The 22,195-nt window shown below is 40.8% G+C and overlaps 3 protein-coding genes across 5 annotated transcripts in view; 2 read left to right on the top strand and 1 right to left on the bottom strand.

The window, feature by feature from the left end:
* Window positions 1-12,786, top strand: part of LOC142379469 (voltage-dependent T-type calcium channel subunit alpha-1G-like) — a 142,990-nt gene extending 130,204 nt beyond the window's left edge. Inside the window, exon 3 of the mRNA XM_075464626.1 lies at window positions 12,654-12,786. Within this exon, the coding sequence (XP_075320741.1) occupies window positions 12,654-12,746 (93 nt within the window). The 3' untranslated portion in view covers window positions 12,747-12,786. The remainder of the gene's footprint in view (window positions 1-12,653) is intronic.
* On the bottom strand, window positions 583-20,457 carry LOC142379468 (uncharacterized). 2 transcript variants are annotated; one of them, XM_075464623.1, is made up of 11 exons: window positions 20,100-20,457; window positions 19,331-19,534; window positions 11,090-11,175; window positions 5,043-5,117; window positions 4,309-4,427; window positions 3,801-4,217; window positions 3,482-3,707; window positions 3,188-3,319; window positions 2,239-2,447; window positions 1,982-2,135; window positions 583-1,373 (listed from the first exon to the last, which is right to left on the bottom strand). In XM_075464623.1, exons 2-11 carry the CDS (start codon window positions 19,402-19,404, stop codon window positions 1,366-1,368), a joined length of 1,500 nt encoding a protein of 499 aa, XP_075320738.1. In that variant the 5' UTR covers window positions 19,405-19,534; window positions 20,100-20,457; the 3' UTR covers window positions 583-1,365. The 2 variants fall into 2 exon arrangements, with proteins under 2 accessions (XP_075320738.1, XP_075320739.1); XM_075464624.1 differs by lacking the exons at window positions 11,090-11,175; window positions 19,331-19,534; window positions 20,100-20,457 and adding an exon at window positions 5,291-5,830.
* On the top strand, window positions 13,011-14,233 carry LOC142379467 (voltage-dependent T-type calcium channel subunit alpha-1I-like). 2 transcript variants are annotated; one of them, XM_075464622.1, is made up of 4 exons: window positions 13,011-13,194; window positions 13,330-13,488; window positions 13,578-13,599; window positions 14,135-14,233. In XM_075464622.1, exons 1-4 carry the CDS (start codon window positions 13,135-13,137, stop codon window positions 14,143-14,145), a joined length of 252 nt encoding a protein of 83 aa, XP_075320737.1. In that variant the 5' UTR covers window positions 13,011-13,134; the 3' UTR covers window positions 14,146-14,233. The 2 variants fall into 2 exon arrangements, with proteins under 2 accessions (XP_075320737.1, XP_075320736.1); XM_075464621.1 differs by lacking the exon at window positions 13,578-13,599.
* Window positions 20,458-22,195: the final 1,738 nt, after the last annotated feature.

Raw genomic sequence — 22,195 nt, 5'->3', positions numbered from 1 at the left:
TAAGATTTTGATTTTTTCCAGTGTATGATCTGCGGCACAAATAAGCACCTAATTCTGTACCCTTAGCGTGCACTGCAAAAAAGGGGCGTCTGAAAACAAGATAAAAACACTAAAGCTGAAGGAAAAGGTACTCAAAACAAGTGAAATTATCTGTCCATGCAGCAAGATAATTTCACTTGACAAGATTTCTTGAATTAAGATTGTTAAATCTAGAAATAAGCATATCTACAGATGTATTTAAAAGGCCTAAAATAAGCCAAAAGGGCAGGTTTCGAGATCAGCTTACTTAAAATTGTACTTTTTACAGCCTCAAAATAAGTTAAATACACCAAAAATAAGCAATTACATATTTTGTTTTCTTACTAAGCAAATTAAGCTGAAGATAAGTAAAAAAATATATTAAATTTAGAGAAAAAATACTCAGCATTAGGGAAGAATGACTAAGCTCTGTCTTAATCCAAGCTGGTTTATCTTGAAACAAGGCTCCCTTAATCTTAAAACTAAACCTTAAAACCTAAAGCCTGTCCTTATTTTTAGAATATACATCTTAACGTTTTCTACAGAAATCACAGAACTGCATGATAAATATCCACATTTATTTAAACACTGTCAGGGATCCAACATCATAAAATCAAACACATTTTAAGTCCTTTTTTTGACCCCACACAACAAAAATTTGACACTGCAATGTCAGTGTAAATCACATGTAATACACTGTACATGCAAAACAATCTCAAAAGTCATAACATTCTCAGTTATGTCTTAACATGTCTCAGTTAAAGTACCATATACAATAAGACCTTTTGAAGATATTGAATGTATTTTTATGGACTTAACAAAGAAAAATAAATTCTGCACTGCAAACAAAATGGCCATCGTTAAAGTGCCATATAAGACCTAAGGATGTGTGCTACATCTATTTTGTGTGCTACATCTAACTAAAACTAAAAGGACTCTGGACAAAACTTGTGTTATGTGCTAGCCAAGTTATGAACAAAACAAGCTTAGGCACAGCAAACAAAGCAAAACAAGTGACCTGACAAGATCCTTCTCACTATCACCTATTTTTCAGTGAACGACTTCCATTCAGATATTGCTTTTTTATATGCGCCAGTGGCGTCTTGACCGTGGATAGCATCACCAATGACCACGGTCTGAATGACAGACAGGACCGTTGCAACACATTTTGGGTATGTCAGGTGCAAAGCGTAATAGTACGCCATTAACACTAAAATTCCTTCCCAAAAATCCTCCTGGGGGAGGTTGCACACTGGCCTGTTTCCCACGGCAACGATGCTGGTTGTTCCATCAAAAAGCAGCACCGGGGAGGAGAGAGACCGCTTCTCCAAGTAGAGCCCAGGGTCCTCACCAGGCTGGAACAGAACGATAAGGACAATATGGTGGAGAGTGTGAACATGCTGTGCATCAAAACTGCTTAAAAAGAGGGTCATTGATACAGAGAGCAGAATGCTCAAACTGATGTATGTCGAAACAAAAGAATGTTTGTAGGTCATGCTCTTGTAATTCATGTTTGATGTAGACTTTGACAGCAATGTCAGTGAAATAGTTGACAGACTGCACAGATATGTAGAAAACAAAATCATACAGTCAATAAACTTGAAATAGAAACAGAAAACTGAAATTTTATGAACTGTGAGCATGAATAATTTTCTCTAAATCTCTAGTGAACCTGAAGTGTTAAGTAGCTCTTATTAGGTGTGAACATGCACAACAATGAGTAAATGAAGGACACATTACAGTGGCTGGTAAAGGACCAACATAATTCTCACCTTGAGGATATGAAGGAGAGCCTCACTGGCATTTCCAAGCCGCTTTGGTGGTGGACTTGGTGAGGGGAAAAGTAATGGGAGTGTATTGACGAGGGTGAGAGAAATCCACTATGGAACAGAAAAATGGCTCTTAATGGAATGGTTTGAAGATAGATGACAAACCTGGTATACTGTATAGAACAGCAACTTACCTCCACGTATATCCAAGGGGAAAGGTGGTTTCAGGACTTTCTTCCACACGCCATAGAATTGAACCTTAGCACAAAATTCTGCCCATCTCCCTTTCATTTCCTCTGTGTATTTGCGGTTGGTGCTATCAACGATGCGGCGCAGCTCATCCATTGCCTGGGACAAAATTGTGTTTAGTTATTCAACCACTGATAAAGCTTAAAGGCAGCCTAGACAGACAAAAGCAAATCATTTAAGCAAAAGTAGTTAAGAACCTTACATTTCGAATGTCTTTAAAACACGGGTATGCCTCAAAGATTTTTGTGGGTCGCTCTTCTTCCCTTGTAAAATCTTTGTCAATGAAAGCCCGTCTGGCCTGAAACTCGAGGTCCAAAATTTGAGCGACATCATTGTAGTTGGGTCTTGCATTAGGCTTCTTGTACAGGTTATTCAAAGTTCGGTAGTGCCTAGCCTGCATCTTCAGACTGTCTAAAATTGATAACACAGGAAAAGGGGAGAGTCAGACAGAGACATTTTAAAGTAAACACTTTTACACTGACATCAAAGAAGACCAATCAAAGTTTGTTTATATTAAATTACAAGACAATTACAGAGTTTTCTTACACATCATCTTTTACTGTACTGCTTTATCTTGTCTGTGTATGATCTTATTGTGATTGTGTAGTGTGTTGTATTGTTTTACTTGTTTTTAAATCAGGGACTGTGGATGCGTAGGTTAGGGTTAGGGTCTTTTGATGCTTATGTCCATTAATGTGCATTGTCCCTATTTCAAAAATAAAGTATCTATCTATTTGTATCTGTAACTAGTCCCTCCACTAGACTTCACAAAATCCATATAAAAGTACACCATCAGAAGTAATATTTCTACCAAACTCAAGTGTTAAAAAAAATAAAAGCAATAAAAGCTTGAGTAAAGCAATTTTTTAATTAAGTATTAAAAATTTACTGAAATTTTAAAGTTACTTTATTCATTTCATTAGCCCTAACACATAAAAATGCATTATGATGCATGTTTGAGATGCTTGTTTGTAAAACAATGGCTCAAATCAAGTTAAGTTAGGCCAAAAAATTTTGTTTAAAACTGTTCACTTCAATGTAGACAATGACTGTGAGCCAATGGATATATTTTTGGAAGTAATTTAATCTAAAAATCAAGATCTATCATAGATAGCAGGCTGAAAGATGGCAAAGAGTGAAGGCGGGCTTACCAACACCCTCTGCAAATGTAGGTGAATCTGTCACAGTCCTGGATGATGTGGAGGAGTTGGATGATAGCGGTGAAGCCACGTTGCTATCGTTGGGCGTCCTTTGCACACTGGAGGGTAGCTGGAGTGGGGATGCTTTTTTGTGGGAAGAATAATTGAAAAAAATTAAAATGTAAGGATTTGAAAACTAACAGGAAAGCACAAACATGCAGTCTCATTACAGGTTTAAGTGTTTTTTCATGGATGTACAGAAACCAGTACAGCACACTTTCACTTTTTCCAACTTTAAGAACATACCTGCACTGGAGTTGTCCTCATCGTTGCTCTCAAGTAGTACGGTATCAGCACTAGAACCACTTGTGTCGCTTATCTCACTACTTGCTTCACCACTTATGTCACCATGTGTCCCTGTCGACCTGAACAGAGTCTTCTTGGCCGAGCCTCGTTGTGGCATGGAGCCCTGCCTCTTCCTTGGGGACCTCATATTTTGAAGTCTCTTGTGCATTTTGGTGTAGATGGTAACCTGTGGTGAAAAGAAAATGTTATGGTTGTCTTAAATCCCAGTCATAGTTGTTTTTTTAAAGAGAGAGAGAGAGAGAAAAAAAACATTACTTACATATGGCATATTACTGTTATCATCACGTAACATGGGGTAATAGTTGACAATCTTCTGTGCCATTGCTCTCATCTCAACTTTGGAGGGGTATTTTATTTCTTCTCCCATGGGACTAGCACGCAGGATCGCAACCATGCTGGTGATTGTGTTCCGGATGAGTCTGCAGCAAAGCTCCTTAGACATCTTGCAGTCTTTTTCCTTTCCACTGCGGAGCAGTGCAAAGTACTGGCTACATACCATATCCAACTCTGAATCTGTGTACAATACATACTGTGGTGGCTCTGGCAATTTCACCGTTTTGTCAGCAGTTTCAGATATGGGACTGGAAGTTTGAGGCTGGCTTGGTGGGATGGCACTAGTTGAGGGTGGACTTCCACTACAAGTGCTGGCATCTTGGTCAGTAGTTCGACTTTCACACTATTACAATTGTTGGCGATAAAAAAAACAATTAAGAGCATTGATCATGTGAGAACGTTTGTACAGTAAATCCCATCCCATGTGTATTTACCTTTTGATTGATAAAATCCCAAAGCTTCTTTCTTCTGAGAAAATTCTCAGGGCCAGGAAAAAGATCTTTTAGGTCATCCCGGCTAAGGTTTTTCAAAGCCTCCTCATCAATGCTGGCGGCTGTAATTGATAAAACATATCTAATTTTAGAGACATTTTCCAGCTCCCAGTGACAAGAGGAGTTGCAATATATTTATCTTTGCCTGGTTGTGGTTGCATGTTATAAGCACATATACATAGGTCTGTCTGGTTGTCTGTGAAATGAAGCACCTGGTTTTTACTAGTTCTGTATGAACAATATTGTTATCATAATAAAGTTAACACTTGTGAGATACCCGTAGAGGTGACTCTAATGTCATCTTATTATAACGTTACACTGCTCTCGTTTCCTGAGCGGAATCCAGAGGAGAATGCACCGGTAACGAAACAAAGGACGTGTCTTATGTGCAACAGCAGCTTGTCGCTATGACAGGGAATATATGCAGTCAGATCTGAGTTGGCGTGTGGCGGTAACGGCGCACAGGGACGAGGCACACCTGCCTGTGTGTGACCACCTGCCGGGCGCGCCGTGCTGCTACTGCTGCTGCTGCCGCCCCCGCCCCCTTCCCCCCCAATCCCGCTAACAGCACACTAACGTTAATTATTACATCAACAATTTATCTCAAAGATACAGAAAAATACAGATGCTAATATAGCTCAGCTAATCAGTTAACATGAATGAAAAACATGATTTACCTTCCAACACCGACAATACAATGTCCTCAAACTCCTCCATGTTGGCTCTCCGTCTCTCTTTCCATGCACGCTTCCCTGAAAAAATCCACAGCCGGAGTAAGCTAACGTTAGCAAAAGCGGACAAAAGCTAATGATAGCTAGCTTGCGACCAGCCACCTTCGTGCATTACAATTCGACTACTTATGTTTACCGCGGTTTTGTCTCTAAATAAAAGGGCGTTCCTGGATTAAGTAGGTTAACGTACTTACCTTGAATTTGTGTTGCCCTCGTTGAAGTTTTCAGTCGTATCGTTTCTCCGTCTTTTTTCCACTCTTTTTTGAACAAAACTTTATTGGTTCAATAAGTGCGGGAAATAACATCAACGATGCTAGACGCAAATGACTGACATGAACTGAGCATGCGCAGAAAATACTAAAAAATACTAAAAATATTGTAAATACGTTTTAAAATACCACATTTACCCTTAAACCTGTTCATTATAATGTATGTTAAATGGGAGTTATTTAGTATAAAAATAGTAATTAGAAAAATAATTACGTAACCCTTCCCATCATGCATCCGCCGTTAAACACAAGAGAAGAAGAGGAAGACGCTGAAGTTGTTGACGAAAGCGTTCATCATGGCAGTGTGGAGATGTTTGATCTGTCTTGTGTTTGTTGCTTTAAGTGTAAAGGTGCTCCTTAGCCACATAAATGCGGTTCATAGTCGTAGTCCGGATTTTTGGGTTTTCTGTGGAATTGATGGCTGTGACCAGGACTTTAGGGTTTTCAACTCGTTCTTTCGCCATATTAAAGGGATAGTTCGCCTCTTTTGACATGAAACTGTATGACATCCCATATAGCAATATCATTTATGAACATTGACTTACCCCCCGCTGCGTCCTGTGAGCCGAATCCCAGCTGAGTTTTGCGTTCCACGAAAGTAGTCCGGCTAGTTGGCTGGGGTCAAAAAAATAAAGCGTTTTGCTTCTCAAAAAAATATCCGTTCAAAAGAGTAATACATTTGCATCACAAAATGTTGTCCAGGAAAAAGTCAGACCTCGCTTCGCTTGGCGCTATTTTTGCCTCCCTTGATATCAATGCGTCCAATGTAAAACTGTGCAGACCGAAGAGCAGACCCAGCAGTCCCCTGCTTCCGAGCAGTAAACACCGTAACAGGTGCGGCTATCGCTAGGTGGCTAGGGAGTGCTCGGTTTGCTCTTCGGTCTGCACTGTTTTACATTGGACGCATTGATATCAAGGGAGGCAAAAATAGCGCCAAGCGAAGTGAGGTCTGACTTTTTCCTGGACAACATTTTGTGATGCAAATGTATTACTCTTTTGAACGGATATTTTTTTGAGAAGCAAAACGCTTTATTTTTTTGACCCTAGCCAACTAGCCGGACTACCTTCGTGGAACGCAAAACTCAGCTGGGATTCGGCTCACAGGACGCAGCGGGGGGTAAGTCAATGTTCATAAATGATATTGCTATATGGGATGTCATACAGCTTCATGTCAAAAGAGGCGAACTATCCCTTTAAACGGACGCACCCGCTGTATTTGACGACTGCGCTCCCGCCAAGCGATTGGAGAACGACCCCCACATCCCACTACAACTCTTTGGGGTTGCAAAACTTTGGTGTGACGATTTTTTCCAACAGTATCACTGATGCAACAACCAGCGCTGCGGAAACACCGCCTGAAGTACCTCTGTCTGCAGCAACCAGCACTGAAATATCGCCTGACCCATCTCAGCCTGAAACACTGCAGCCTCAGGTTGTTGCCTGCCCTGTCTCAGTAAGTGTCAAACTAACTTAACATTAGCCTACAATATATTTTGACCTCTGTTGGCTGAGTACTAGCATAATTGAGCAAAATGAAATGGTTTGTCTCATGTGTCAAAATTACATTGATAGTGTTAATATTGATAAGTTAATATTTTTACCAAGATATGTGGATTATGATGAGAAAACAAACAAATAAAATAAAATTAGACATTTAACTAGGACTGTAACAACGAATCAATAAAATCGATAAAAATGATTAAGATTATTAAGAGTTGGCAACAAATTTCATTATCGATTCGTTGTGTCGTGCGACTATTACGCCACTCAATAAGTCGAGGGTAAAATGAAGAGAAAAAAAAGCTTTTTGTTATTATTCTCCAAAGGAAGAACCTGATATTGCCAGATCTGCTGCAGCTTTTGGCGTCAGCATCCGCGAAGAGTGCCACTTGTCACAGGCAAGTTTGTTCTCATGGACCAGCATGTTACACAATATTTGTTTATAATGGCAGTCCCTTTATGTGCTTAAAGGCCATGACCAGTCATAAACTATGTCTGTCTCAAAAACCACCTCACTTATTACCAGTTCACTTTCTTGTTGGGCGAGTCTTCTGGCTGAGAGTAATCGAATACAGTGCTCACTCAGCAGGAAATGAACAATGTGGAAGATGGTAAGTTCGAATTTGGTTAAAATGATCTTTTTAAAACAAATTTTTTGAGTAAAAGGTCCACATGATGAAAACTGCAACTACAGAACAAATTTTAAATATATTTGGTGCTGATACGTTAACATTGACAAAATGATCTGTTTTTGAACGAAATTGAATATAAACTTCCACAAGCTGTGGTGGGTGTATGGATGGTATGAGATGAACTGATCATAGGTGAGGTGATTTTTGAGACAAACATAGATTATGACTGGTGTATATTGTGATGGGTATATAGTGATGGAAAAAATAATATGAATTTCAAATATTTTCACAGCGAACAGTCAACAATGTCATCTCAGGGGTGCAACAATACCAAGCTGTTCTCCTGGCTACGCTGAGAGAGAGACTGAGAAGGGTGTTTGAAGCGAATCCTAACACGACCGCTCAGCTTCAAGATGCTGCTTTGGCCATGTTTGATACATTTACAGATCCTTTTTCCACAACTGCATATGGACAGAATAGGGCCATTCGGGAACTATTCAATCCAGTTGACCCAGAGGAAGTCGTAGTGTCCCAGAAGATTTGTTGGGTAAAGCGAGGTCGTTCACGGGTCATGTCCATAAGAAACCAAATGTTTTACTATGTACCACTAATTCAAAGTCTAAAGCAATTATTGACCAATTCCAGAATCTTCACCATGTTGAACACTGTACCACAAAGGAGCAGAGAGGGATTTTTGTATGATTTTAGTGATGGGACCCTCTTTACCTCTCACCCTTTATATTCTCAAAGGCCGAATGCATTGCAAATAATACTTTACACAGATGAAATCGAAATATGTAATCCCTTGGGGTCCCATGCTTCTGCAAATAAATTGCTTATGTTTTATTATAGTTTAGGTAATATTGATCCTAAATTTAGGTCTAAGTTGGCTTCAATACGACTCCTTGCTATTGCTAAGGCAAAAGATATTTCGGAGAGCGGTGTTGATGTTGTACTAGATAGAATTCTTGAGGATCTGACACAGCTTTACAATGGTGTGAGGATTGAAACACCGAATGGTGAAACTGAGCTGTTTGGTGCTATGATAGCTGTATGTGGAGACACACTTGCCCAACACGAGCTCGCTGGCTTTAAACAAGGTGTTTTGCTCATAGCAAATGTAGACACTGTGAATGTGACTTTGAGGCTATGCAAAGTTTTTTTGACGAGAATCAGTTTGTTAAAAGAACTATGGAGAACCACATCCGTCAGTGTCTTGAAATAGACAAAGCAAGCACAGATGTCTTGAAAGCATCCCTCAAAACCACTTATGGAATTAATAGAAGAAGCAGACTAGTTGATGTTCCTGCATTTGATCTGATCAAACAAACTCCCCAGGACATAATGCATGTTATTTTTGAAGGTGTCGCTCCTATGGAAGTTAAATTTGTATTAAAACACCTTATTCTGTTAGGACAAATAGAATTACATGAGTTCAACACAGCCATTCAAAACTTTCCTTACTCACCTCTTGATATACGGGATAAACCTTGTCCTATTAGTGTCACCACTCTAGCAGCTAATGACAACAAATTGAAGCAGTCTTATGGGCAGATGTTTATACTTTTAAAAATATTACCTTTTCTTTTGAGTGGTGTGGACAATGAGTATGTTAAATTTATTATTAAGTTAATTGAGATAGTACAAATAGTCCTGGCTCCCATTATTTCTTTACAAACTGTATTATTGCTCAAAAGTATGATTGAACAACACCTGTATCAGTTCAAACAACTTTTCCCTGAAGCCAATGTAATACCCAAGCAGCATTACATGTTGCATCTTCCTAGTCAAATCCTATCCCTTGGTCCTTTAATAAGGAGTATGTGCATTCGCTTTGAGGCAAAGCACTCCTATTTTAAGCAATGGGCCTCAAAGTTAAATTTCAAAAATGTGTGTAAATCACTAGCAAACCACAATCAGTTTCTTGAATGTTGTCAGAATGACATAGGTGTTGAACATCCAATTTTTGCAAATGAAAGAGAATCAGGGCCTGTATCAGTTGTTACAAATACTGAATATGTTAAGAGAAAAGTCAGAGATTTTTTGGGATTAGATGTCATGCAGTCTATTGTCTCAGTAAAATGGTATATCCTCAATGGCAATAAGTACATCAGTGGGAAGTCTATGATTATTGCTGATGTGAATGACACTCTTCCAGTGTTTGGACTGATTAGGGATATCTTTCTGATTGATTCCTCTGTTGTTGCTTTTGAGTTCCAGCGCTATGAAACTTTGAATTTTAATCAAGAATTATTGGCTTATGAAGTGGCAGTTCCTATTCTTGCCCAGGCTACAGAGTTTGTACATGAGCTCATTGATTACACTTCATATTTTTCTGTTAGTTTCAGAGAAAGTGAGTTTGTGCCAATAAAATACAGTCTTTGCGATGTCATTGCCCATAGGCATCAGCCTTAGGAATGCACGTGTATCGGGTGATCTGCTGATCTCAGCCATCAACAAAAAAAAATCTATGAAATGGTGTCAGTATAGCTGATGTTTATCTGTGTCTGATAACGAGAATGTTATACTGTCTCTGACACATGCAGAAGATGTTAATTTTGTATTCACAATTTTCTTTTTCACTGGAAAACTTGATGAAATTATGTGATTTTTATCACATTTTATCAATAAACATGTTTTCTTTCATCTGGATTTTTTTTTGGGGGGGGGGTATTAAAATGGTTTTACCCTCACCATCGCGGCTTTCGTGCTTGTTTGTTTTTTCAAATTCACAGTGTACATTAATAAGTCTTTATAAGGGATGAAGCCAATGTATTTTGGTGACCTCATGACATTTGCTTTAGCACCACCTTCAGGTCAAACTTTAGTGTATCTTGGGTAGTTTTTATCTGATTCTTTGTGACTCTTGAATCAAGCAACTTGAGTTTGTTACAGAATCTTAAAACAAGATTTATTTTGATGAGACTTTGGGGGAGAGATGTAATATATCTTATTTTAACAGTTATTTACCTCATTTTAAGATTTCCTACCTATATGAGACAAAAAAGATAAGGTTGTGCTTGATTTAAGATTATAGTGTAAAGTTGAACACTTAAAATAAGAAATTAACTCTTAAAACAAGATAAATTATCTAACACATCTAAATCTAAGTTTTGTTATCTTGGTAAGAACCCAATAATTTGCAGTGTGGTAGTTGTGGCTCAGTTTCCACAATTTAGTTGACCCCTTCGCATGATCAGACTGAATCCAGACCTCTTTTCCAAAAAAAGGATGCGGATCGTGCTGTTCTATCTGATTTCAGACAGAACTGTTGTCCGTTCCACTCGGTTTCCAGCATCGTTCGGATTTTTCTGTACATTCAATTCAATTCATTTCATTTTTATTTATATAGCGCCAAATACAACAAATGTCATCTCAAGGCACTTAGATAATAAAGTCCAATTCAAGCCAATTGGAATTCAATTAATTGTAATCATAATTATTCATAAAATAATCCAATTCGTTCATATAGAGCCAATTCAAAAACAATTTCCTAGCTAAGGAAACCAACAGATTGCACTGAAACTTTTTTTTTCGGTCCAATCTCCCGGCCTGAGCGTGCCTGAGGCGACTGTGGAGAGAAACGACTCACTTTTAACAGGAAGAAACCTCTGGCAGCACCAGAACCAGGAAGGGTGGCCATCCGCCTCGACCACTGTAACACCATTCAAAGGATATCTGTTGGAACAGGGAAACACGAGTTAATGACCACAATAATGTCACATATACATAAAGAGAGTAAAGTGAGGAAAGGTGTGACAGATGAGGCCCCCCAGCAGTCTGGGCCTATAGCAGCTTAACTATGGGATATTTCAGGATCACCTGAGCCATCCCTAATTATAAGCTTTATCAGAAAGGAAAGTTTTAAGCCTGGTCTTAAAAGTGGAAAGGGTGTCTGCTTCCCGGACATTTACTGGCAGCTTATTCCACAAGAGAGGGGCCTGATAACTGAAGGCTCTGCCTCCCAAACTGGCAGCTGGTTCCACAGAGAGGGGCCTGATAACTGAAGGCTCTGCCTCCCAAACTGGCAGCTGGTTCCACAGAGAGGGGCCTGAGCCAATGAAGAGAAGCTAAAACTGGAGAAATATGATCTCTGCTGTTAGTTCTCATCAAAACTCTGGCTGCAGCATTTTGGATCAGCTGGAGGCTTTTCAGAGAATATGTGGGACAGCCCATAAATAAAGAATTACAGTAGTCCAATCCTGAAGTAACAAATGCATGGAGCAGTTTTTCTGCATCACTGAGACAAGATGTTCCTGATTTTAACAATATTACGAAGGTGAAAGAAGGCAGTCCTAGAAACCTGTTTTATATGCGAGTCAAATGATAAGTTCTGGTCAAAAATAACTCCAAGGTTCCTCACTGTAGAACTAGAAGCCAAGGAAATACCATCTAGAGTAACTATATAGCTAGACAATTTCTCCCTGAAGCGCTCAGGTCCAAAGATAACGACTTCAGTTTTGTCTGAATTTAGCAGCAGACAGTTCTGAGTCATCCAGGTCTTTATGTCTTTAAGACATGCTTGTAGTCTGACCAACCTATTGGGTTCATCTGGTTTTATAGATAAGTACAGCTGAGTATCATCAGCATAGCAATGGAAATTTATGCCATGCTGTCTAATAATGTTACCTAATGGAAGCATGTATAAAGTGAAAAGAATCGGTCCAAGCACAGAACCCTGAGGAACTCCATGACTTACTCTGGTGTGTGAGGAAGATTCTTCATTTACAAGAACAAACTGAAATCTATCAGATAAATATGACTTAAACCAGCCTAATGCAGTTCCTTTAATCCCAATAATATGTTCAAGTCTCTGTAATAAGATACTGTGATCGACCGTATCAAATGCAGCACTGAGATCCAACAGGACAAGCACAGACACAAGTCCGCTATCAGAGGCTAAGAGGAGATCATTGGTAACTTTCAGCAGTGCAGTTTCTGTGCTATGATGCACTCTGAATCCTGACTGAAACTCTTCAAACAGATTATTTCTGTGGAAATGATCACAAAGCTGAGCTGCAACTATTTATTACTACAAAGTAAAGCTGTACATTCAGTGCATTTGTCCTTCTGAACTCTTTGCAACCAAGAATGATAAAATGTAAGCGCTGTGACAGAGAAATTACGGAGGATTTAACGCAAGCTCTTTTTTCCAGGTTGGAAACATCTGTCTGCTCTTCCTGTTCTTCTCTTTCATCTTTTCCGCGCTGGGGGTGGAGCTCTTTGGCAACTTAGGCGAGTCCCAGTAGCATGACAAGCATAAAAACACAAACTTTCTGCAAAGGAACATGGTCGGCTAGATGATTTTGTATTTGCATTGCAAATATTCTCCAGTATTGTGGAGAAGAGCTTTAAAGAGTAGCCAAACACCTTAGTCAAACCAGATCTTCTTTTAAGCAGTTTTGTTGTGCCAAATCATTCATATCATTCAGTGGAGCTGAATTAAAGGCCTGTTCCCGTGGAAGATCACAGTTCTTTAAGATCTAAACTCTGCCTCAAATGCATAACTCAAATATGTCAACAGCGCAGAAACGTTAACATCTGCACATCTGCTTTGTTTGCCCCTGTTGATCAGTGTGTACTCCTGAGTACCCGTGCCTGGGGTTACATCGGCACAGCAACTTCAGGAACTTTCCGATGGCTATGTTCACGCTCTACAGAGTCTGCACCGGAGACAACTGGAGTGGCATCTTGAAGGTATGAGCGCACACGCACTCCAAACCCTGACAACCTGCCATATATCGTGACTGAAAACAAACACCTGGATCATAGCTGATCATGTCCAAGTTACCTGCTGGCCAATGGCTGAACATCTGGCTCTGTGCCTTGCAGGACACAATGAGGGAATGTCGCCCTGATGACATCAGCTGTGTGAGCTACCTCTTCTGGGTCTCACCAATTTACTTTGCCAGCTTTGTCATTGTGGCCCAGTTTGTGCTGGGGAACCTGGTGGTGGCCTCCATCATGCAAGCGCTCAAGGAGAGCAGAGAGGTATAACTGCAACGAATGCAAAACAGCAGTGATGCTTTTACGACTGATTTTATTTTTTAACAAACCTGGAACTTTCGTTTTTTTTTTAGGAGGTCTTCTCGGAGAATAATGGTAGGTAGACTGGAGAGATCAGGCCAACTGAACATGAAAGATGGACTTTAATTGAGATTTTCTGTCAAGAATTTACTCTAAAAATCAAAATATGCTTACAAATTACAATCATGAAAGTACAATCACATCAGTCTCTCAGCTCTTGGTACTTTTTCCTTAAGTAGTTCCAAATTTAACAAATCACCACCTCTCATCGCAACCTCAGGTACAGAAAAGGTTAGAAAATATTTACTGACATTAAAGTGCACATTATTCTGACACAGTCTTAGGGTCAAAATCAAATAGTGATCCTTCTTGGCAGGAGAAACCTTTGTCAGTCTGAACAATCTAAACTGAAATGTTCGAAAAGATGTAACGAGTTTGTTGATCCTAGAGACAGATTTTGGTTTATTTTTAGTGGTGAAATTCATTGAGGCGACTCTGTAAACCTCAGCCACATTGTCAAAACATGCTGGAGATACATACAAAAGCTTTAATTCTCAACCTTGGGTCTAAATTACCAATATTTACAGAGAAAACTCTCTGTCTCCCTTAGGACAACCATGAGAATCTCCATCAGCAGCAGAGGAGCAGTTAGAATAACTCCAACCGGGGCCACTCCAGGGAATCCATCAACACATCAACACATGTGAAATCAACACATCAATATATATATATATATGTCAGTAAGAAATGTACATAAATAAAAACATATATATATATATTTTATCTGTCTTATCTCTTTTGTGCCTCCTTTTTTTTTCACTATTATTGTTACATTATTGCTTTTGTTTTACTCTATATTATAAATGATGCCTCCACACCACAGTGTACTCCAGTTTAAAACATGTATGGAAATATGGTTTTATCATTTCTAACCAATGATACAAATGATTACTGATGATTAGCTGAATCACCATGACTGGATTTAGTTCCATTTATTTTGTATTAATGTGCTGACGTTGTGCTCTTGGATTTTATGATTGTATTTTATTAGGGACCGAAATTATTAATATTATTATTAATAATAAAACTATGATTATATGTACACGTTCAGGCTGGGTCCAGCATTCACCGTATGAAGTTTGGGACAGATTGGATAATGTGTGTGGGAGCTGCTCCTGAGGGTTCCTAAAACAAGGCGGAAGCTCAGGGGGGACCGAGCATTTTCTGTTGCTGCCCCTAGGCTCTGGAATGAGCTGCCGCTGCACATTAGGCAGGCCCCTTCCTTGTCCTGTTTTAAAAGTCGTCTTAAAACACACCTCTTTTCTTTGGCCTTTACCACCGTCTAGGTTGTTTATTTTATGTGCACAGTTTTGTTTTATGATGTTTTTATTGTGTTTATTTTAATGTACAGCACTTTGGTAACCTTTGCGTTTATTTAAAATGTGCTTTATAAATAAAATTGATTGATTGATTGATTATAAGTGACTTCATTTTTTGTGGTGAGTGATGGCGAGTCATCGAACTTTGAGGCGTCGCCACGCCCACGCCCTTTAAGTTTAAAAAAGTTTCTCCATGATTCTTTCCCCCCATGTCTTAAGAGTAACCTGGCCAAGTTTGAAGTCTGTAGCATTAAATCTGTAGGACGAGTTCGATCTTATGCAAGGTGTGGAATCGGTCAAAAATGGCACGAAAACTCACTTTCCATCCAAAATGGCCGCCTTCCTGTGGACGTGGTACCATGGGACCAAATTTGGGAAACAGTTTGGTTCCAGCAGACGCTGTGTCCTGTTTCCCCTGCAGACAACTTCAGTGCAACAGTGGCTATAAGGATCCTGCTTTTACCAGCAATGGAGTACGAGATGGGAACAATATTTCAGTCAAGTTACAGAAACAGGAACACTCAGGACACTTGTTAGTATTGGAAATTAATTCCACACCGTCACCGTCATGTCCTCCTTTTTGATTTTGAAACAGAATCCTTGTGTTGTTGTTATTAATTATGCTAAATAACTCGTTTTTACGCCATTTTTGGTTAAAAAAATAAATAAAACATTGATTTCGGTGCCTTGCCAAATGTCGGGCTCACCCGCCGCCTATGCAGGTGTACCTGATAAAGTGGCCGGTGAGTGTATAATGAATATATGTGATTAATGGCAGTGGTCCCAGCATTGAGCCCTCAGACAGTCCTCCACTAATAGGTCTGAATAACTTTTAGGATTCACTGTCACAAGCTTCATGTAAACCTAGAAAAATGGCTGCAAAGTGTTGCTTGTTGTCCAAGGATTCTATTAATTCATTAATTCATTTGTTCCATTTATGCAAAGATGCTATTCATGTGCAACCTGGAGTAAAGAGCTGGTAAAAAGCAGCTACAACAGTTTCCATTGCAGTTAAAACAGCACAGCGGCACTAAGGGCGACTGTTTAAGCACTGATTCGAACACCCATTTCCCCTGCATATCAACCTGCTTTGGGAGGAAATGAAGTCTTGTTTTACTCAAGGTGTCCTTTAGTTTGAAATGGAGTTTTAAGGGAAAATGTGACTGATTGTTTTGGATGCTTCCCATGATGAAGAGTGGCTACGCATTAGAGTTAATCACAAGCAAAGCTATAGAAATTCTAGAGCCATCTGTCTGACATCTAAAGTTTGGTCAGCATTGTGTTATGCCTGTGTAATTATATGAAGAACCCTGGCAAAGAAATGAATAAATAAATAATGATTAAAAAAAAGATTTGTACAGATGTTATTGCGGGGATCAAGGACCCAAACTCACAACCTTTGAATAAGCTTCCAGTTGCAGAATAGAAAGCTAATGTACTATCAGTTGCCCTATGGAGTCCATGTCATTTAAGAAGAGAAGCAGGCATTAAAAAAACTCTTTAACTAAACACCTTTTTTTTGGGAAATGTTCACTTAATATATTGTGTATGAGTTGCAGCTGAAGAAGTTGAAACAAAGAATTGTTTTCAATCCAGAGAAATAATGACTGTGAGAGGACTCAAGCCAAAAAAACCTTGAACAACTTTACAAATCTCTGCTTAGAAATAAGAAATAAAGTTTTATGTTTGCTTCAAGGGCTTTCTTCTTTGTTTTTCTGTCTAGAACACGATCTGTTCAGATATCTCTGCTTGGGTTGTAAAGCGTTGACTTTTTCTTGTTTGGGTATGGGATGCATCTATACCTGTAGATCTATCAATATCAGACTGGAGGGTGCAATTAAAATCTCCACCTATGATGAAGTTCCCAGGCATATCAGCCATTGACAAAAATGAGTTTCTGAAAAAGGAGGGGTTGTCGTCATTGGGTCCATATAAATGAACAAGATTTAGCCTAACTGAAAGAATTTCACACTGGATAACAAGGTATCTCCCAAATCAATCTTGCTCGACATTAATGAGATGAAATGGTAGTGAGGTATTAGAGTGATCACCCCACGTGCGTGGGAACTACAAGATGAAGAAAATACTCGGCCAGGCCATCTCCTCCTCACCTTCACTACATCTTCAGGAGTAAGATGCGTCTCCTGCAGAAAGACTATCTTAGCTTTCAATTGTTTAATCCTACTCATTACCTGCTTTAGCTTGACAAGTTTGTTTAAACCTCTTACATTCCAAGAGGTGAACTGAAGTTCAGATAGCATAATGTGATACTATAATGTAAGTATGTGTTGGAGTTGAGTATTGAACAAAAAGGAAACTTAATAAAGTACAAAAGTAAATGAACATGTGCCTTAAAACAAGAAAAACAATAATAACAACAATAACAATAGAAACAATAGAGTGTATTTCCCCAAATGAAATACACACACCCTCCCCTGATCCACACTTCCACTAAACAGAGCCTGACTATAGAACTACGCTGGTCCACCATGTCCACATGAAGAGGAACAGCATGCCTAGCGACCACAATAAAACACAATACAAGCACTGAGAAGTAAACCAATTTCCTGTAATTATACATGTTCTATTTTATATACTTTTTTACTGTTGAAACCCTTACCTTCTTGGTCGAATCCATTTTAAGTATTCTCCCATAGGTGGATGTGATGACCCCCTTCATCTCATCCACATGGCTGAGGATGTCGTTGGAGTGGACAGTCTCAAACCACTGGGCGAGTGGAAGGGGCCTGAAGGGTGGTGGAGGAAGATAAACAGCTGCAGAGGGGACGAAGGCAGCCATCTTCGTGTAGCGTTCTGTCAGGGTCTGTGTTTTCGGTTCATGGTTTATTTTGATAGTTTTGTCTGCTTCCTGTTTTATTTTCCTTCACTTCCTGTTGTGCGTCATTTTAGGTTTCTTGACTCCCGTGATGTCTGATTGCCCATTGTTTTCACCTGTGTTCTGTTTATTTATACCTTTGCTCCCCAGTGTGTCATTGTCAGATTGTCTGTGCATTTTGCTAGCTTTCCGGCGTTATTACTTCTCGAGATATTGATTGCATTCCTGGTTATCACGACTCTTTGCCCGTTTTCTGGATTACCCCTTTGCCTAGCGATTTTGTACCTTTGCATTACTGACTGCCCTCCCGTGTACCGACTTGGAATAAACTCCGTTTTACTTCTACCTCGTCTGCCTCTGGTCTGCTCTGTGGGTCCACTGTCTGTCTGGTCACGACACGTTCACAGTCCGACAGGTAGCGGATGGTCTGCCGTGCCCACTCCTCGCTGTGGGCTTCCTGTATTGCAGACTGCATGTAGGAGGAACTGTTCCCGCTGGTCCTTGGCTTCAGGAAAGTCATACATCTCCTGTCGAGAGCCAGCTGTGTCGCAAGGACAGCGGGGAACAGGCTCCTGTGTGCCACATCCACATGTCAGAATTTCTTGGCTCCATGGGCAGACTGGCTGAGTGCACTTGCTGCAACGTGGATAGTCCCCTCCCACTAGGTATTAGCGGCTATTTACGTCGATCACCTCCCTTACCTTTCTGTATATCCCAGAGCTGTTCATCTTAAACGAACATTGTGGGCATTTCAATGAAATTCCCCACATTCTCATTGGCGCCCAGATGAACAACCTCTGCCGATAGTACCACCCGGGCTCAGGAGGAGATGGTTTGGGCTCCAGTGGGGGGTAAAACCAGTTAGCTTGTAGTTTTTGCCTCAGCTGGCCTGTGGGCTCATAGAGGCATTTAGCAACCCACACCTGATCTGCTTCATGAATTACCCTCCGAAACTGCTTCGGAAGAAACCCTCTCCAATTAATTGGAGTAGCAGTGTGGCGCTGCAGTGAAGTGGGACCGACCAGAGATGGCGTTGTCTTTAATGGAAGAGCTGTTGAAGAACGGACCGGTTTGGTAGTGCTTTTGTGTGGCTTTTGTGGTGATGGCGAAATGAAAGCTGTATAGTGAACCTGTTGAATGTGGGTCAAAAGACCAACAGTACCCTGCACCTTGGCCCCACAGGTGTCACATGTCTCATCCGTGTGGTGGTCAGACAGGTGCTCTGAAAAATGTCCTCCTTCCACTAGCTCATCACACTTGAAACATTTCACTCCCTGTCCTGCCACTGATGCTCCTGCCTCCGTGTTTCCACTCCCTGACTCGGTCTTGTCCTGGACTCTCCCTGCCTCTGTGTCTCCTCTCCCTACCTCTGCGCCGACTCGGACTCGACCTGCCTCCATCTGAACCTCTGCTGCCTTACTGCGGCCAGCGGCTGATGACAGATGTGCTGGCTGGGGGGGGGTTTACAAAAAGAGGTCCATGCTACATGCAACTAAGAATCCTACACTCACAGTTGCAGATATATATTGTTCAATAAATAAATCCACATCCTGCAGTGATTTATCAGGACTTAGTAAATCATTGCACTTACCTTGTGGAACCCACAGGCGCACAGAAGGCTTCTCCCGAACAGATCTTTCGTGTGGCTCTGCAGGGGACAAGCATCAATTTTCTTCAGGGCCCTTTTCCACTTCTTGGCCCCTGGACGTTTGCCAGTAGAAAAGTGGTACTGGCCCTGGGCATATTTTACACAGATGTCCCTCCAGTAAGCATCAGGTTTCCCTGTCTTAGTCATCTGCAAACATTAAATATAAAACAGTTTAATGTAAAGCTAGGCTATGTGTACAGACAGAGTGGAGGAAATTATACATGTATGTATGTATGTACAGTATGTATGTATGTATGTATGTATGTATGTATGAAGGCATGTTTTGCATTACTGTTTTATTATTGTTGTGAAGCACTTTGTAAATGTATGTTTTAAAATGTGCTATATAATGAAGTAATAATAATTATTAAGCATGTTCAAAACATCTGGACACATCTGTCTGCTCTGCTCAAACACATAACCAGGCTCCATTACTGGAGAAGAGAAACCACAACAGATTGCCGATAAATTACTATTCCACTGACGGACAATGAAACTTGGCACAATTCTTTCACATCTTAAGGCTTTCCCCTAGAAATCGGCAGCGTTTATAGAGGAAATAAACAAACAAATAAGTTACTATTGGTCTTCTGATTCTGTCATATCACCATTATCCCCACCATCGCCACACAGCGCTATGTGTAGCCTACACGTTATTACAGGCAGAAGCTCCGTTAGCAAAACGGCTACGTAACAAAACCTTTTCACTCACCTGCTGTTTTTTTGCTCAGCACCATTTCCCATCCATTATCTATAATACCGCTGAATCCATCGGTCGGGTCGCGGGGGGGCTGGAGCCTATCCCAGCAGTCAATGGGCGAGAGGCGGGGTACACCCTGGACAGGCTGCCAGTCCATCACAGGGCCACACAGAGATAAACGAGACAAACAACCACACACGCACTCTAAGGACAATTTAGAGATGCCAATTAACCTAACATGAATGATTTTTTTGGACAGTGGGAGGAAGCCAGAGTACCCGGAGAGAACCCACGCATACACGGGGAGAACATGCAAACTCCCCACAGAAAGGCCCCAGCTGGGTGTTGAACCTGGAACCTTCTTGCTGTGAGGTGACGGTGCTAACCACCACACCACCGTGCAGCTCCTGTTTGTCTGAAAGATTTACCTTCAGGATAATCTACGCAGACATCATTGCCAGGATTGCAAAGCTTTCAGTGAGGCTCAAACCCACAACCTTTGAATTAAATCTCAGATTTAACAAGAATGGCAATGTGCTGCCCCCCCTGTTATCTCTTTTTTTTCTTTCCAAAACCTCAGAGGACATGAATAGACAGGCAAGGACAGTCTTCTTTCTTATGTGGCACATAAAAGGTTTTCATTTTGATTCCCAGCTGAATCACAACTTTGTGCAGCAGCTCGTGTTGACTTTCTGTCTTTCTTTCCAAAGTTGTTGCTCCTCCTAGCCCTAAATTCCACCGGACACAGCATTATGTATATGTATATTATATTTTTCCAGCTGTGCTGACCCCTTCATTGTTGATAATTACCTTGTGTTTGAAGCCCATAACCAACTGCATGCCGTATATTAATGCTAGGGATGGGCAACGATTAAAATTTTTAATCTAATTAATCACATGATTTCCCTGATTAATCGCATTTGTGCGCAAAATCCAAAAAGGAATCCAAAAGTAGTGTATAGCTTTTAGCATTTAGTTTTATTACCTCCGCCAAGGAGGTTATGTGATCGCCCAAGTTTGTCTGTTTGTCTGGATGTTCGTTCGTCTGTTCGTGCTGCAATCCTTATACCTCCTCTGAAGTCACCTCCATCCCTCCACCTGTGGAATGTGGATCACACTCTCAAATCACCCACCCTCCCCCACAAACTGAACGACAACAGCCACCCCCCACCGTTACAACAGACCAGGTGAGAGGGGCACTTAAAAGGCTAAAGGCTGAGTTATACTTCTTTTAACTGCCCTTGCGCTTTCTTCTTGCGCGTATGTTAATGGCTCGAGACGTTTATACTTCATTTAACTTTGCCGGCGCTTGCGTGTGCTGCATGGCGATTCACTGCCAGGAGAGTAGGTGGAGTAGCGGGTTTTTTCAATGACAAGCCTACTATGATGAAAGGAAATTCACCGCCAGGACCTCTTCGAGTGATTCATGCTTCTTCTTCTTGTAAATAGCCGGTATTTTGTCAGATTTTCAACACCTTGGGGGTCTAAACGACTACTTTCTCGCCTGAAAATGTTTCAAATGTTGCTAAAGTTATATATTTACAGAGTTTATAGCTTAAGCGAAATCAGCTTTTCAGGCTGGCTGATTTCGGCTCGGGCAGGAGTGAAGTGCACTGTGTGTAAACGCTCTGCATGCTGTCTGATCGATGAGTATGCCGTTTTCAAGTAGTAGGCTTGCGTCTTTTCTTGCGTGAAGTTTAGAAAATTGAGGTGACACACGCAAGCTCGCAATGGGGGGCTTGCAACCGCGCAAGGGCTTGCGTTTCTTCTTGCGTCTTGCTTTGCGTCTTGCGTTACCGACTATAAACCAGGCTTAAAACTGAAGGCTAGTGGCCCTGATGGTGTCTGTGCCAGACTACTTAAGACCTGTGCAGAAGAGCTAGCTGAGCCACTGCAACATATATTCAGTAAAGCCTGGTTTATAGTCGGTAACGCAAGACGCAACGCAAGACGCAAGACCCAACGCAAGCCCTTACGCGGTTGCAAGCACCCCCTTGCGTGCTTGCGTGTGTCACCTCAATTTTCTAAACTTCACGCAAGACGCAAGCGCAAACCACTGGCTGTGGTCGAAACCGCCTACTACTTGATCGATCTGACAGCATGCAGAG

This window comes from Odontesthes bonariensis, chromosome 4 (genome assembly GCF_027942865.1).
Source record: "Odontesthes bonariensis isolate fOdoBon6 chromosome 4, fOdoBon6.hap1, whole genome shotgun sequence".
In the NCBI taxonomy this organism is placed as follows: Eukaryota; Metazoa; Chordata; class Actinopteri; order Atheriniformes; family Atherinopsidae; genus Odontesthes; species Odontesthes bonariensis.
This window is presented reverse-complemented; position numbering and strand designations above follow the sequence as displayed.